This window comes from Heptranchias perlo, chromosome 8 (assembly GCF_035084215.1).
Source record: "Heptranchias perlo isolate sHepPer1 chromosome 8, sHepPer1.hap1, whole genome shotgun sequence".
Classification (NCBI taxonomy): Eukaryota; Metazoa; Chordata; class Chondrichthyes; order Hexanchiformes; family Hexanchidae; genus Heptranchias; species Heptranchias perlo.
The window spans coordinates 83468850-83485375 of NC_090332.1; the positions used below are offsets into that span (position 1 = coordinate 83468850).

The window sequence follows — 16526 nt, forward strand, 5'->3', positions numbered from 1 at the left end:
CTGGGAAATACATTTGTGTGGGTACCAGGTGAGAAAACAATTGAGTGTGCCTGACAACGTTCACTGTGAGGCTCATGAAGAATGCCACTTAGGCTAGGTGCCAGAGAGCTGCTGCCAGCCAGGGAACCATGCCCAGCATGAACAGGAGGGAGAAAAATAGCTTTTATGACATCAAAGTCAATGTGCAGTGCAGCAAAGAGGTGCTGATTAATTTTATGGATTTATACATTAGAAATACCAATACAATAGGTGGTTCTTATCCCACTTGTGTGAATTACAAAACTCATTCTGCGCTGGGGACAACCTGAATGCAAATACATCCTCATAAGCAATTGAAAACAAATAAAATAGTTTGGTACTTCATTTCTATCGCAGCAAGTGCTGGCATAGCCAAGTCAGCTCTATCTGTGGCATCAATACCTATATGCAAAACACACTCGTGTTACACAAAATACTTTTATTTTCCACTACGACCAAGCTTTAAAATGATGAAATGATAAAATCACTACCGAAATCAAATTGAGTAAAACAAGCCTCCCACTGCATCCTTCACATTCATTTCTCTGCTCGGCATTGACTTACTGTGAAGTGATGACATCTCAATGCAGCATAATAGCGAGAGCTGTAAAGTGTTTGTGGTGCGACCTCAAAGTAAAAGGTCACTAACCAAAACTCAACTGTTAAAGCAATCTATTTCAAATGTTCAGCATAATAATGGAAAAACATGCACATTGCATAAATGGAATGATAAATTAAACAAATACAATAGTGCAAAAAGTCACTGATGGGTGGGAGAGGATCCCATTACTCGGGCTCTAAATTATGAGAATAGGCTTGCAAAGTTAGACTTCTTGTCACTGGAGAAAGGAACAAAACCTAGGCCTTTAAAATAAGTAAGTTATTTGGCTTAGACTGTAACCAGAGAACCGATGATGCAGGTTTGGAATTAATGAACATCAACTGAGGCAAGATATTTGGAGAAACTTATTTTCCATGGAGTAGTGGTGGGTTACACTGCTTAGAAAAGTAGCTGATGCTCAATTTCTTCAAAAATTGTGGGGTAAAAATCTAGCTAGGAATAGCTTTGGTATTTATGAAAGTAGATGTAGATGAAAGCCTCCTTTGCATTAGAGAACTGTTCTACTTGGATGGTTCTGCAGCGTGCTGGAGCTCCCATAGCTCAGGGATCCACCCAATTTGCACGAGAGGGCAGATTTCAGAGCTCCAGTAACGAGTGAGAAATAACTGCATGCATAAGAATGTGTGTGTATATATGTATCTACATACACACAGTTGTTCCCAAGCTGTGGTTGCATTTCTCGTGTTCTAGCCATGGACCTTCCCTGATATCAGGAAAGGATCTCCCAGGCCAGCACTGCAAAGCTGCATTCCTGGCCCAGGTGAACGGTTTGACCATTCAGCTCACTTGCAGACCAACAAAATGCTAGTCATCTGCCAGCTATTTCTGTTGCTGCCTACCGTGTTTCCGCCTCTGAGTCTCAGAAAGCAACTACCTGAAGTGTTTCTTGGCTGCTTCAGGTTTATCAGCACTGCCTCATCATATTTTGGCGTTGCCACCAAAATCAGGACAACTATTGGTGGCAGATCTGTCATATAAGGGGAGAGTTAGTTCGTTAGATACTCCAAGGGAGTCAATGATTCCTGTGCTGAGAAGTGAAGAAGTAGTCTGAGGGACAGCAGTATGGCATTGAATAGTGAAGATCTGCAGAAGGATGAATATTCTGGAGTTTTGTTTGATTATATTTGGAAATCAAGGCATATTTATCCAGAACTTTCTGTTAGAAGATTACATGGGTAAGGTAAAGCCCATGATAGGATTGATTATACATGAACTGTAGAAGGTGAGGACTTAATCAGTTCCTTGTTCCATTCTATCTTTTGTTCTTGAATGCTGCCTGGTAATGTATTGATGCAGTTTCTATTCTATTCATGAAGGGTCTGATGTTTGCCTTCAGAACTTAATACTAAGTAAAATCCACCTATAGTTTAAATCAATGAAATAATTCTTTGATTATGAGGAATCAAGGACATTAAGCTTTATGCTGTTATGAAGAAGCCCTGTGCAACAGACTCATTACTTTGGACCTCATGAGTCATGTATCTCTTTCACTTGTGGAGCGGACAATGTATTCACCACCTTCCTGTACAGTGTTCTGTATGTTCTACATATTGGCATTTAGTCTGGCAACATTTTATCAAAAGACATTTTAGACACGACGCATAAGCATCACCCAGTACAGAAATAGTTTAGTTCTTGAGGATGAAAGCAGTCGACATGACAGTCTGCATAGTGTCACCAAGAATTTGCATTCCACAGGACTCTATTGTGTTGAAAAAATGAACTATGGTATCAGACTTTGGAGCATGAACAGCTCCTGACAATCAATGAGTTGCGTCATTTGCATGAGCTGCAGGTAGATTTGTGCATAAATCTTATTAAAGTTGTACAGAAAAATGTCAGAACCGTTGATATATCATCGACAGTGATGCATTAACGCAGAGGTTTTTAATTGCACAGAATGCTATTGAGCTGCCAATGTGTAGACAGCTTCATTGTAAGCGACTGTAAACCCAGGAACAAAATACATAAACATACTAAAGCAGATGCTGAACAGATCTCGGCATCAAGCTACAAATTATCACTGTCTCCATGGCAAAAGGATTACAAGGTCACAGTAAAGTTTTGGTACGTTGTAGGTGCAAAAGCATTAACTCAAATAATAACTTGAAGCATTGCTAAAGACATTGTTGTGTCCATTGGAACTGTTGCCCAGCCTGTGCTAAGAATAAAAATAAATCTAGACTTTTGAGAGGAAATCTAGCTATTTTGGTCGTTAATTGGTTTGCTAGCTTGTGCTGCATCATTATAGCTGTTATATAACATACATAAGACACACATCACCCAGTACCGTAAAATGACTAAAGTTATCAATATAGAAAGAAAGAACTTGTACTTTATCATGTCTCTCAGGAATGTTCCAAAGCACTTCAATTACAGTGATGACTTTAAAGTCCAATGAGTGTTGTTATGTAGGCAAACACCACATCAGGACCATTTAACCTGTTTCCAGTTCAGGGAGGAGAGTGAACCTGGGCAACCCCCTGCTCATTCTCAAACAGTGCAATGGAATTGTTAACATCCACCTGAACCAAAGGACAGCATCTCTGACAAAATAGCACTCCCTCAGTACTGCACTGACGTGTCAGCCGAGATTATGCATTCCAAATCTGATGTGGAACTTGAATCCACAGACTTCTGACCTAGAGATATGAGTGCTACCATCTGATCCAAGCTAACGGGTTTTGAGAGGGTCGTTTTTCCAAATTTATTCTCTCCTCTCCTGAAGGAAGTGCCATGGGATCTTTTATGTCCAGCTGAGAGGGCAGATGGGGCCTCGGTTTAACATCTCATCTGAAAGACGGCATCTCCAACAGTGTAACATTCCCTCAGTACTGCGCTGGAATGTCAGCCGAGATTATGTGGTCAAGTCTAAAGTGGGGGGAGAGCACTACTATTGAACCAGGGCTAACACCTGACATTTTGTTCAAAAGGTGAATTAGACTGAAAACTTTGGACATTTTAATAAATTAAATCTGTTGTTTAAATCATTTTAAATTCCAAAGTTAAATTAATGCAAAGTTAAATTAAATGTTTTATTGGCAGCGAAAGTTACAGTTGATCCTTAATATCAGTAACACTGAAACTCTCAGAATGTTACCAGAGCCACAATAGTGTTAAATCTGCCCACAGTATCTACCGTTCCTGATCTAGTACCATAATATCATTGTTATATCTGTTTATTTTTGTCTGTTACTTCACCCGCAATGTAGTTGTAATTCATTTTTAAGAAAACAATATTTTCCAGTGCTAGTAAAATGTTCTTTTTTTAATTTTCACCCACAGAATGACTCCATTCCTCAAGAAAATTTCACATCTGAAGCATTCCGAGTGTTCTTGAATAATATTTGTCCTCGGCCTGAAATTGACATCATCTTTTCAGAACAGTAAGAAATCCATTTCCTTGTTTGATTCACAGTTGAAAGTTTGATAAGTTAGCTCTGACCTTGTGTTTGAACTTATAGCTCTGTTGTGCCTACAATATTGATGAACCTAGGAACAGGAGGAGGCCATTCAGCCCCTCGAGCCTGTTCTGCCATTCGATGAGATCATGGCTGACCTGTATCCTAACTCCATATCCCTAACACCCTTGGCTCACAAAAATCAGATTTAAAATGATTAATTGAGTTAGCATCTGCTTTTTGTGGGTGAGAATTCCACACTTCTACCAGCCTTTGCGTGAAGTGTTTCGTATCTTCTGTCCTGAATGGCCTGGTTCTGATTTTAAAGTTATGTCCCCTTTTCCTAGACTCCCCCACCAGCGGAAAAGTTTCTCTCTATCTACCCTATCAATTCCTTTCAAAATCCTAAAAACATCAATTAAATCACCCCTTAACCTTCTATAGTCCAGGGAATACAAGCCTAGTATGTATAGTCTCTCCTCATAATCTAACCCTTGGAGCCCTGGTAATATTCTGGTGAATCTGCGCTGCACTCCTTCCGTGGCCAATATATCCTTTCACTCCAGATGTGGTCTCACCAGGACTTTTTGGAGCTGTAGCAAAACTTTCTCCCCTTTATAGTCTAGCCCTCTTGTTATAAAAGCTACTATTCCCTTAGCCTTTTTGATTATTTTTTGTACCTGACTATTACTTTTAAGTGATCTGTGTACATGGACCCCCTAAATCTCTTTGGACCTCCACTGTTCCTAGCTTTTCACCATTTAAAAAATACTCGGATTATCCTTTTTTGGATATTTAAAAATGGACGACCTCACACTTGGCTGCGTTGAAATCCATCTGCCACAGTTTTGCCCGCTCATTAAATCAATCAATGTCTCTTTGTAATTTTAAGCTCCCATCTACATTACTTACCATGCCACCAATCTTTGTGTCATTGGCAAACTTGGATAAATGGCTCTTTATTGTGTTATCTTAGTAATTAATAAATATAGTGTATAATTGAGGCCCCAGCACAGATCCTTGTGGGGCACCCACTAGTCACATCCTTCCAATTTGAGTACATACCCATTATCCCTACTCTCTGCCTTCTACCACCTAATCAATCTCCAAACCAGGTCAATAATTTGCCTTCAATTCCATGAGCTTTAATTTTAGCTAACAGTCTCTTATGTGGAGCCTTATCGAATGCCTTCTGGAATTCCATATAAACTACATTCCCCTGTCTACTACTTTAATTACTTCCTCAAAATATTCAATAAGGTTCATTAGGCATGACCTACCTTTTACAAATCCATGTTGGCTCTCTCTAATCAGCTCAAATTTCTCTAAGTGCTCAGTCACACTGTCCTTAATTATAGATTCCTGTAACTTCCCCACATCAGATGTTAGACTAACAGGTCAATAGTTTCCTGGTTTCTCTCTCTCTTCTGACTTATACATAATACCCCCCTTGCACATGTACTGCACTGTGCAAATACAGAACTTGGGGCTTGTACTGACAAGATTAGATGGTTGGCCAGAGTCTATTATAGATTGGATTGTGTATGGTCTTTGGAAGGAGCATTTACAGATGTGTGGTCACCTCCCCAGAGACTTTTCATACAGCCTCAGTTCCTGCCATAACCAGGAATGCTCTGCTCCAAACAGGAGACTACGTTTCCACTGTACTAGGCACAGGGGAATATTCCCACTTAAACAAATGCACTGCATTTTATTTTTTTGCTTCATCGCACTATTTTAAATTTGTTACAGGTGGGATTGGTGAGCCAGTGACATTATTGCACTGTTCCTATTTACTGACCTGTGGAGAAAATTACCTCTGTGTGCCAGATGTGGTTAAATCATAAACCCATTGTTTATGAAGTCACATGATTTTGCTACACTTAGCACACGTTGGAAATCTTTCCTACTGATTAGTTATCTGACAGGATAATTTTCAAGATGATAATTTGTCTTTAAAACAATGGTTTCCAACTCATTGAAAATTTTTCAATTTTTAGATTTACCATCAGTAACCCAATAACAATATCAGTATACCTCAAGCCAATTCTTCAAATGATCAGTTCATATTTCAAAGTCACCATTTTTCCTACATCTAAACTATTTGGATTCACTGCAAAATAATTCCTAATCTGTAACATTGGCTGTGCAAAAGTTGAAAGTTATTTAAGATTTTTTGGACCAAAATGTCACTCCATTGCTACCTACATTCATATCCCTTTTTCTCCTTTCCCTGTCGCATTGAAATTTTCAGCGTTGCCAATGTTTGCGATTCACTTGCAAGTCCTGTGATCTTCAGAACTGTTTTTACTCAGGATTCATGCAGAAAATTTAAACAAACCTTTCTTTAAAGTTCCAGTGAGAAAAGTGAGAGTTAAAGTAAACATAAAAGATGAGACTCGTGCATGACCTCTGACTCTTGCCTTTTAATGACAGCGCATTGATTATTTAACGCATCGACATGCCCAGAGCTCAGCGGTGCACGCTGTTCTGTTGATGTTTAGATGGTTGGGTTTGTTGAAGATTTGGGCACCAAACTTCTGATGGGGTTGGAGGGCACAGAGCAGGCCAGTCCCTGGCTGGGGGGAGCCAGCCACCAACACGTCAACACACAGCTTGGAGAGGGTTTTCCCAAGTTACCCAGGGAATTTCGCCCAATTCACCAATAATAGGCCTAGCAGGGCCAATATCAGATGACAGCTTGTGTAGCTCCCATTCTAGGGTTCATTAAATTTGTGCCGGCATAAGTAATCGACCCCAGAAGATGAATTCCTTTTGAAAGAAAATCTCGTCCTTTTTTTGTACTATCACCCTGAATCTCCCAAGAGAGGTGAATAACCAAAAATAAAACATCCAAAAGATAAACCCCTTTGAAATTTCTCTCTGAACCCCAAATATAATTTAATTAAACTCCAGGATTTTAGTCTAACAGTGATCATCCTAACCAGATGACATTTTCACAATCCCAACAGCAAAAGAACCATTGCATTCTGTAGAATATTTGATCATCTCTGTTTATAATTAATCTTGTAACCTTTGGTCATGTTCTTCAACATTTATTTATTTCGTTCTTTTTAAAGGAACAACAATCACTACACAGCAATCACTGCTTGTGTTGGGAGTTTATTCCACATATCCACAATTAAGTGGTGGTATCATTCGAGTCTCCAGTAATGCTTGAGGCCTGTTAATTTTGTACCCAGGTCCTCTATATCTGTGATCACAGTCCAAGTTAAATAACAACAACAACTTGCATTTATATAGCGCCTTTAACGGAGTAAACCATCCCAAGGCGCTTCACAGGAGCGATTATCAAACAGAATTTGACTCCGAGCCACATAAGGAGATATTAGGGCAGGTGACCAAAAGCTTCTGACCAAAAGAGGTAGATTTTAAAGAGCATCTCAAAGGAAGAGAGAGAGGTAGAAAGGTGGAGAGATATACAGAAGGAATTCTAGAACTTAGGGTCCAGGCAGCTGAAGGCATGGCCGCCAATGTTGGAGCAATGAAAATCGGGGATGTGCAAGCGGACAGAATTGGAGGAGCGCAGAGATCTCGGAGGATTGTTGGGCTGGAGGAGGTTACAGAGATAGGGAGGTAAAAACCTTATTACATCCTCATTATCGTAAACAATTTTACAACACCAAGTTATAGTCCAGCAATTTTATTTTAAATTCACAAGCTTTCGGAGGCTTCCTCCTTCCTCAGGTAAATGTTCCTCATTATCGACGTCTCTCATTATTTTAAAGTATTGGATCATATTGTGGTCCCTTTAGTGAATGTCTTCTGAATTTAGAACCCTTAGTCCAAGAATCCTCCTTATTGTTTTTCTCTGAACCCTCTGCAATGGATCAATGTCCCTTTGAAGGATAAGTTGCTCAAAGCTCCAAAAAAAGTCCTACATATGGCTTTACCAATGAGTTACACAAGGTTCAAACAACCTACAATTAAATGGACTTAAGGTGCATTTCACTATATGGTACTTGATTACTTTTGATGACACCTGACTGGATCCTATCAGTGGTTAACAATCACCTCAGATCCCCCGCCCCCCAGCCCTTGTTTACTAATAGACTGTGTATACATGTTAGATGTATCTGTTCTAATATGCAATGTGTAATATTTATACACATTAAAATCCACTAATTATCCTTTATCTCGTCCACGTAATTGGTCCAAGTCACTTTAAATGCTGTCAACCTCTCTTCCACTAGCCATCCGATCAAATAGCTTAACGATTAAAAGCAGATATTATAGTAAAATTCTCAATAGTATTCTGAACCTTGGTTCCATTCTTTTTGGAGGCTGTGGTGTGCTATCTTCACCAGACATCTCATTGCCATCTTTACCATCTTCATTCTTCTGCTCTGAGTCAGTGGTAGTTTTTGGCTGTAAGTCAAAGGAACTGGATGTGGAGAGATGAAGGAATATTTTCAATAATTGGCGTTTGTACAATCAGTCTCTGCCAAAAAACAGGGAGAGACAATTTATTCACTTTGTATACAGCAAGCATTGAACGTGATTTGTAAGACTATATAAAATAGATGGCTAGAAATCATTTTATGCATTACATTTATCACACAAGTAAAGCCATCATGGCTGCCTATGGAATAAATGTAATGCATGGAGGAATTTGCAGCCAATTACTGGAAATACTGCTGAAAATCTATGAACATTGATATATTTGTAAGTGTTAAAGTGTTTTAAAAAAGCATGTATTAAGATTATAATCAAAAGACTCCAAGGAATTTCTGGCTTCCTTCCCTTTATGTTTAAGAGTTTAATTTATATTTTTTCATAGAATAGAATCATAAAATCTTGCAGCACAGAAGGAGGCCATTTGGCCCATTGTGCCTGTGCCAGCTCTTTGAAAGAGCTATCCAATTAGTCCCACTCCCCTGCTCTTCCCCATAGCCCTACAAATTTTTCCTCTTCAAGTATTTATCCAATTCCCTTTTGAAAATGACTATTGAATCTGCTTCCGCCATCCTTTCAGGCAGTGCATTCCAGATCACAACAACACACTGTGTAAAAGAAAATCTTACCCCCCCCTCTGGTTCTTTTGCCAATAAAATTTACTAGGTTTATTGAATTCAGTTTCACAACTTACCATGTGAGAATTGAACTCACAACCTCCAAGTTACTAGTTCAAGATCACGGCCACTACACTACTATACCCCTTTTTCTGACCAAAAGAGAACTTTTGGAGTTGGGACATGCTGTTATACTTCTCTGCCAAAGAACGATTTCATCATTTCAACACATGCTTTTAATCATTAATATGTTACCTGTGTCCTCTGGATTTCTAATAACCATAAACTTTATTGAGTGGCAAATGTCCTTTAACCGCACATTTTTTTGCGGTAGGTTTTAGATTGCACCACAGCAAGGAAATACATCATCTGGTTTCCAAGTGCGAGATCTGTACGAGCTTGAGAATGGCAAGGGTTCCTTGTCCTGCCCAGTGTTGGCTAAGTATGGATGAGGTTGGGTCCAAGGGGGTGGCTTTTCCAGTCATAATTCCTTTTGGCCTCACAGACTTCCTCGCTGGAGGCTGGGGCAGGACCATAATGTGTGCAGGAGTCAGATGGAATTTTCCTAAATTTGTGCGGGTGAGATATGTGCAGCGGAGGATTCCAAGTTAACCCCTTTCTCATTCTGCTGCACGTCGAGGTCATGAGAAACAATCTCAGGACCTCCTTCAAGTCCGGCACAGAGGTGGACACTACTGAATAGAGGGTTGGAATATACTTGTGGAGTGGCTCTTTGTGCTACAGAGAGCCAGTTCTAAGAAGGCCCGTGTACTTCGGATGTTATGGAGCACAGTGGGGCCCTGGAGTTAGCGACAGACTTGGAGGTAGCAGAAACAGTCGTTTTGGTTGATATGAAACCAACTAACTCTGGAAGGACATGATTTGCCTCGAGTGAAGCAGTTTGCCCAACCCAGTTGTGTTCTTCCCATGCCATGTTTTAAAAACGCTGGCATGGGGATCCTCTGAGAGATTTGTCTTGTACCATAGAAAGAAAAGGGCCAACAAGCTCACTGGAGCTTTCAGTGTGATGCAGGCTTCCCTCTAACTTGCTAGGGTCAGGGATAATATCAGGCACTTCTGGGTATCTGCTCCTCTGGGGGCTTAAGATGGGGAGTTTGACAGCCAGTTCAAGGAACATACAGGCTGTACTTACAGCTAAAAACCGCAAGGAGATATTGTGACCAATTCCCTCAAGCCAGCATCCCACTTAGCCCAATTAGAATGATGCTAGGTTGACTGCTGACGAAATAGGTCATCTTTGAAATTCTCTACCCCAGAGGACTGCAGATGCTCAGTCGTTGAATATATTTAAGACTGAGGTCAATGGATATTTGGACACTAAGAGAATCAAGGGATATGGGGATAGGGCAGGAAAGTGGAGTTGAGGTAGAAGATCAGCCATGATCTTATTGAATGGTGGAGCAGGCTCGTGGGGCCATATGGCCTACTCCTGTTCCTATTTCTTATGTTCTTATGTAGGTCAGGAATCTGCTGCTGCCTCCTCATAATGCAACCTCACTCCCCACCAACTCCTTGCCCTGCAAGTTTCCATTCCCAGCAAGGAATGTTCTTGGTCCGGTCACCAAGCACCATCCACGCTAACGTATAAAACTGTATAACCTCTACAAGATCCTCATTGTACTTTTTGTGCAAGTAACCTACACTACAACAGCGGCTACATTTCAGAAGTGCTTCATTGGCATGTATTGAGACATCCGCATTCTAGCACGTACTCTGTGCCAAACCTCCACCGGAGAAAGTGTGTAAACTCCTTATGGAAACTAAAAATAAAACTTCAGAAAAAAAAACTTTATTGCCTTTCTGCGGCTTTCTGTTAAAGGCAGATTTTTTTGCTGTCAAAACCATCATAAGAACATAAGAAACAGGAGCAGGAGTAGGCCATATGGCCCCTCGAGCTGCTCCGCCATTCAATAAGATCATGGCTGATCTTCAACCTCAACTCCACTTTCCCACCCGATCCCCATATCCCTTGATTCCCTTAGTGTCCAAATATCCATCGATCTCTGTCTTAAATATACTCAACGACTGAGCATCCACAGCCCTCTGGGGTGGAGAATTCCAAAGGTTCACAACTTCAAACTGGCCCATGTTTCTCTCATTGTTAATAAGGGCAAGCACATTTCACAACACTGGGACTAGCCTCTAGAAAAAAGGGGGAGAATGGGGGGCATGGACAGGGGCGTGGCAGCACGTGTCCTGAGCACATTTCTAACCCCAACTGCTGAAAACTAGTGGGGTGGAGGTCAGAAAAGTTAGGCCAGGGTCCTCAATCCAATTTGATTAGAGCTGAAGTATGCCCATAATCACCATTTGTGAAGAAGGCATTTTGGCACATCTTGTCGTTTTCTGATACCCTTGATATTCCCAACCAAATTATCCCTAAAGTGACCTATATGGTCTTTGATGCCTGGTTATATCGCTGCTACCCCTAAGCTACTAGTAGTATTTTTGGAATTGGGTGAGAAGACAGTGTATAATTATACTGTCCCATTACTACATTACAACCATGACTACACTTCATAAGTATGTAAAGCGCTTTGTCTGTAAAGCGTTTTGGGACGTTCTGAGGTCACAAAAGGTGCCATATAAATGCAATCTTTCTTTATTGCAGTGTTCTCAACCTGATGAAAGCAGAGATCTGTACATGTGTACTTGAGCATATGCACACAAGCTTTACTACTTAATGACCTACAGCTATGGGTGAAGTTTTTAAAAAGAACTGAAACCAACATCAGTTCTTTTTTTTTATAATCATTAAAAGTGTAAAGGCTGTCAAAGTTCTTTTAAAACATCAGTGTTAAACTGCAGCCATTGTGCAGTGTGAAGAGTGTTAGATTGCATCTCAATGGAAAAATGCCAAATTGTGTAGAGCATGTCCTCCAATCTCAGTACTGAGGCAGTGGAGACGAGGCGCTGTGCGAACTTTGCTCTGTCTTGGCGGCTCTGCATTTGAAATGACCCCCAGGAAAATGATTCAGGGTTACAACGGGGTCACAGCAATGAGCAGAAGTTCTGCCGCTCCGCACAGAGGAGAATTCCACCTACTTATTTTGTGATCCTTTAAAGGCCGTCCCCGTCATTAATTTTAGTTTGACTTGACGACTGCCACAAAAAACAGTCGTTTGCTCTTTGATGCCTTTTGGCTGCTTGACCTCCAGTGAAAGTAAGACCTCTTTTTCATGTCAACAACAACTTGCATTTATGTAGCACCTTTCACAGGAGCATAACTGAGTAGGAGTCAAAAAGGGAGATATTAGGAGTGGTGATTAAAAACTTGGGGAAAGAGTTAGATTTTAAGGAGGGTCTTGAAGGAGGAGAGAGAGGTGGAGAGGTGGAGAGGTGGACAGGTTTGCGGGGGGGGAATTCCAGTGATTAGGACCTAGATGGCTGAAGGCATTGGCTGCCAATGGTGGGGCGAAGGAAGTGCACAAGAGGCCAGCGTTGGAGGACGCAGAGTTCTCGGAGGGTTGTAGGGCTGGAGGAGGTTAGAAATAGGGAGGGGCGAGGCCATGGAGGGATTTGAACACGCGAATGAGAATTTAAAATTTAAAGCATTGCTGGACTGGAAGCCAAAGTAAGTCAGCGAGCACAGGGGTGATGGGTGAGTGGGACTTGTGCAAATTAGGATGCGGGCAGCAGAGTTTTGGATGAAGTCAAATTTATGAAGAGTGAAAGGTGGGAGGCCGACCAGGAGAGCATTGGAAGAGTGGTGTCTGGAGGTATCAAAAGCACGGATGAGGGTGGGGTGTAAAACCGGCTGCCGATTCGCTATTGCCCCTTTTGCACTACCATTGAAGACCAATTTCATCCCCTTTGCTTTTAGATGCTATGCCTATTTTCGGTTGTACAGGATTATAACACTGACATAAATGCTAGCCAGTTGCTCCAGTGTTGCCCATACATGCTATTACTGGAGGGCATCTTCTCACGATGTTTACTGATCCGTAGGAACATAAAACATTGGTCATTTCTCAGGTTTCAAAATCCTTCCTCATCAATGCCTTATCCTGTGCTTCCTGCTCAACATCACTGTGTACTTCTGTCATATGTGTATTTGCTTCAATATTGTCCCCAATTTGGGACAATGTCAATATTGAGAGCAGTCGTGCACTACTAGTCGCAGTGAAATTACTCACTGTGCTCCTTTAGTATGTATTGGTCCAAACATGTTCAATGAATCATAGAATAAGATTAATCTTGCACATGCCAGTGAGCTCTGTGCTTCCCCTCAATCGCTACAATTCTAAAGACCTTCAGACCTTCCCTATCAATTAGATCAAAATAGCATCTTCATATGTCTTGAATTATTTAATGTCCTGGGGTCCACCACGTGTTTCATGCTGTGGCCTCCTGTCATGTGTGAGTTTTACCTTTAAATGTATAAGCTGTGAGAATTAAGACCAATGGCTTGGCCCACGGAAATTTCTTCCACTGATATGTTCTCTTTCCCATCATGGCATATGTACCACAATTTGCATCATCTTGCTAAATTCCCATCAAATGCCTTGCTACATCCCAGGAAATGTTTCTCTATCAGTTGTGAAGACCCACATGAATATGAGATAACGGTCTTCAAAGTCTTCTGGACAAAACTTGAAATACGGTTTTATATATATATAAAAATATCTACACAATGTAGTGTATTTAACAATAACAGCACATCATCTTCTGCTTCTCTCTCTCTCTCCCTCTCTCTCTCTCTCTACCTTCTGCGTTTTGCTTTATATACTCAACTCCACCTTCCCCAGCACAAACCCTCAGGCTTGCTGCACAGTTCAGCAACATTTACCATGAGTCTTCAACAACTACTATGTCCCCATATATGCCCCGTGCTCGTACTTTAATAGTAATAGTCATGTGTTGTTAAAGTTGTTCTACTCCTTCCGAACCTCCATCCAGATCTTTGAGTGACGTATTGTTATGCCTGGCCCCTTCTTTGTATTTTTGGGACTGTCCTTCCACCAACGAAAACCTGCTTATGTTTCTCCGTAACGAAGGTTATCAGTATGTGCAAGGCCCTTTGGTTAATTTGGATTTTGGCACTTGTTGTTCAGCCATTTTCCACATAAAACAAAAACCACTGGATTAACATTTTTTTGACATTTAAGTGGCCTTCTAGCTTCTTGATAAGTGTTAAAAGGATCACAGTTGAAGATGTATTGTGATTGGCTGTTGGGTTTTCGTTAACAGCTAATGAAATTGCATTCTCCGGAAATATCTGTTTCAAAGTCAAACATTCCCACAGTTTTGTTAGTAGTTCATTCATTACAATGTAAAATGGACAGTTTTGCGTTAATCCCTGAATGTGGAATGTCAGGCCCATAGATGTTTAAAGGCTTTTCTGCATAGTTGTTCTGTTTGTTTTAATTGAAAACTTTGCGGGATTGCTCAGGATCAAATCCCCAAACATCTATCTCTATTATTTCACCAGGTTTGAACAGCCTTAAAGCTAAATCTTTAGAGCAAAGGACTAAAATAAATTATTCAGAATTACTGACATTTTAATTAAACAATGACAATTGTAAATCAGAATGCTCTCCTAAACCAACCCTGGTGACTATTTCACACCATGAGTCATAATGTGAAACTACAGAAAGGATCCCAGTGTAAATAAAATGGTTCTGAGTTCTCGGATGCAAACAACATAATAAAAGATGCTTGTGTTAATTTTGAGTGTTGGGACTCAACGAAGCATATTAACATAATAGTTGTGCTTGTTTACATGGACCCTGATTGTAGTGAGACTCTGAAGGTCTTACTGAATATATTTTTCCGGGATCATAAATTAAATGTCGCAGGATTTTGTTTTTTGTTATGGCCAATGTCTTACGACAGTGGGCGTGATTTTTTTCCCCCTCAAGTGACTAGCAGTGAACATTCTACCAGATTTTGTCAGTGGATGTATGAGTACTAGCACAATTGGAGGTAAGACAGATGCAAAAGAAAGAAGCTTTTAAAAGATGACCATCTAATAGCATATTATTTCAAAGTACTCCAATGTAATGGAAATGTAATGGGCTTTATTCTTTCCTTTCATTTAGTGGTGCAAAAAGCAGGCCGTACCTAACAGTGGACCAGATGACAGAGTTCATCAATTCTAAGCAGAGAGATCCACGTTTGAATGAGATACTGTATCCTCCTGTGAAACAAGAACAAGTGCAACAGCTCATCGAGAAATATGAACCGAATATCAACATTGCAAAGAGAGGTTGGTTAATTTTGGAGTTTATTCAGTATAATTGCACACTTGTAATATTGAACAATGGTTTGTTTTCAAGCATATCTTTCTTGTACTTACTTTAACAAATGTATCTATTTACCATAGTGACATGTATGAAAATTTAGTTGCCTTCCATTTAACGCAGTGACGAATGACTAAATGCAAGATTGGCAATTAATTTAAACAGTTTGCCCAATGCTGACACTGTAAAATGGGATTATTTTTACTCTATCTAACCTGTTATACAAAGAATAATGAATGACAGGGAGCGTGCTCAAGGCTGTGACAAATTCTTAGGTGTCAGATGATGTCACAAACCTGCAAAAACAAAAGTTTAAGTGCTTGATTTCAATGTCAACTTCTCTTGCCCCCTCTCCTTTGAATTTATCTCAACCCTCTCCCTCCATATAAACTCTCCTCCATACTTACAGCCACCCCCTGAACCTTACCATCTACTACAGCCTCTCTACACCCATGGTGTGGATCATTGACAAGGCCATCTCTGCCCACTTCCTTGTGTCCCTCACTTCCCACATCCCTTCACCCCATTTCATTTTGTGACTGTGCTTGGAAATAACTCTTCCCCCAAGACACTTTCAAACTCCCAACTACCCAGTCTTTGGCCTTCCATTGACCACAATACAACAGTTGTCCTGTTCAACCACTCCCTCATGTCTACCTTTGATATCCTTGTCCACAGCCAAACCTTCACTCGCTCCCATCCTGGTCATTTCCCCTGGTGTGGCCGCCATCTTTGCTTCCTCAAATCTAAGGAGCTGCCCGGCTTGAGTGTATTCTGGCACACAACTGGTTTAGCCATCCATATCTGGCTGGACCACATCAAGCGCTATCAGGCCACGCTCTCCTCTGCCAAAATTGCTTCCTACTCCAGCAGCATCCTGGAGAACAAAGATAACCCCCAGCTCCTTTTCGCCACTACAAACCATCTCCTTAAACCCCTCTCCACCCTCACCTCCAACAACAAGCACAAGGAGCTCATGGACTTCTTTGTTACTAAGATTGAGACTATCTGTTGAACTGCCTCTGCCGCCTCCCTGCTTCCCCTTGCCCACTAAACCAAACCTCTCCCCAGGTTCCCCCACACCCTACCTCTGAACCCTCGTACCCTCTCTAAGTTTGTCTTGTCCATGAGGCCACCTCCTACTCTGTTGACCGCATTCCCACTGAACATGAGGATGAGAATTTTAAAA

General features: G+C 40.9%; 1 protein-coding gene across 3 annotated transcripts in view; it reads left to right on the plus strand.

The window, feature by feature from the left end:
• The window catches only part of plcb1 (phospholipase C beta 1), a 646154-nt gene that overhangs the window by 432780 nt on the left and 196848 nt on the right, over nucleotides 1-16526 (plus strand). For all 3 annotated transcript variants that reach the window (XM_067989433.1, XM_067989434.1, XM_067989436.1), the window contains exons 8-9: nucleotides 3926-4026; nucleotides 15137-15303. In XM_067989433.1, coding sequence (XP_067845534.1) covers nucleotides 3926-4026; nucleotides 15137-15303 — 268 coding nt within the window. The remainder of the gene's footprint in view (nucleotides 1-3925; nucleotides 4027-15136; nucleotides 15304-16526) is intronic.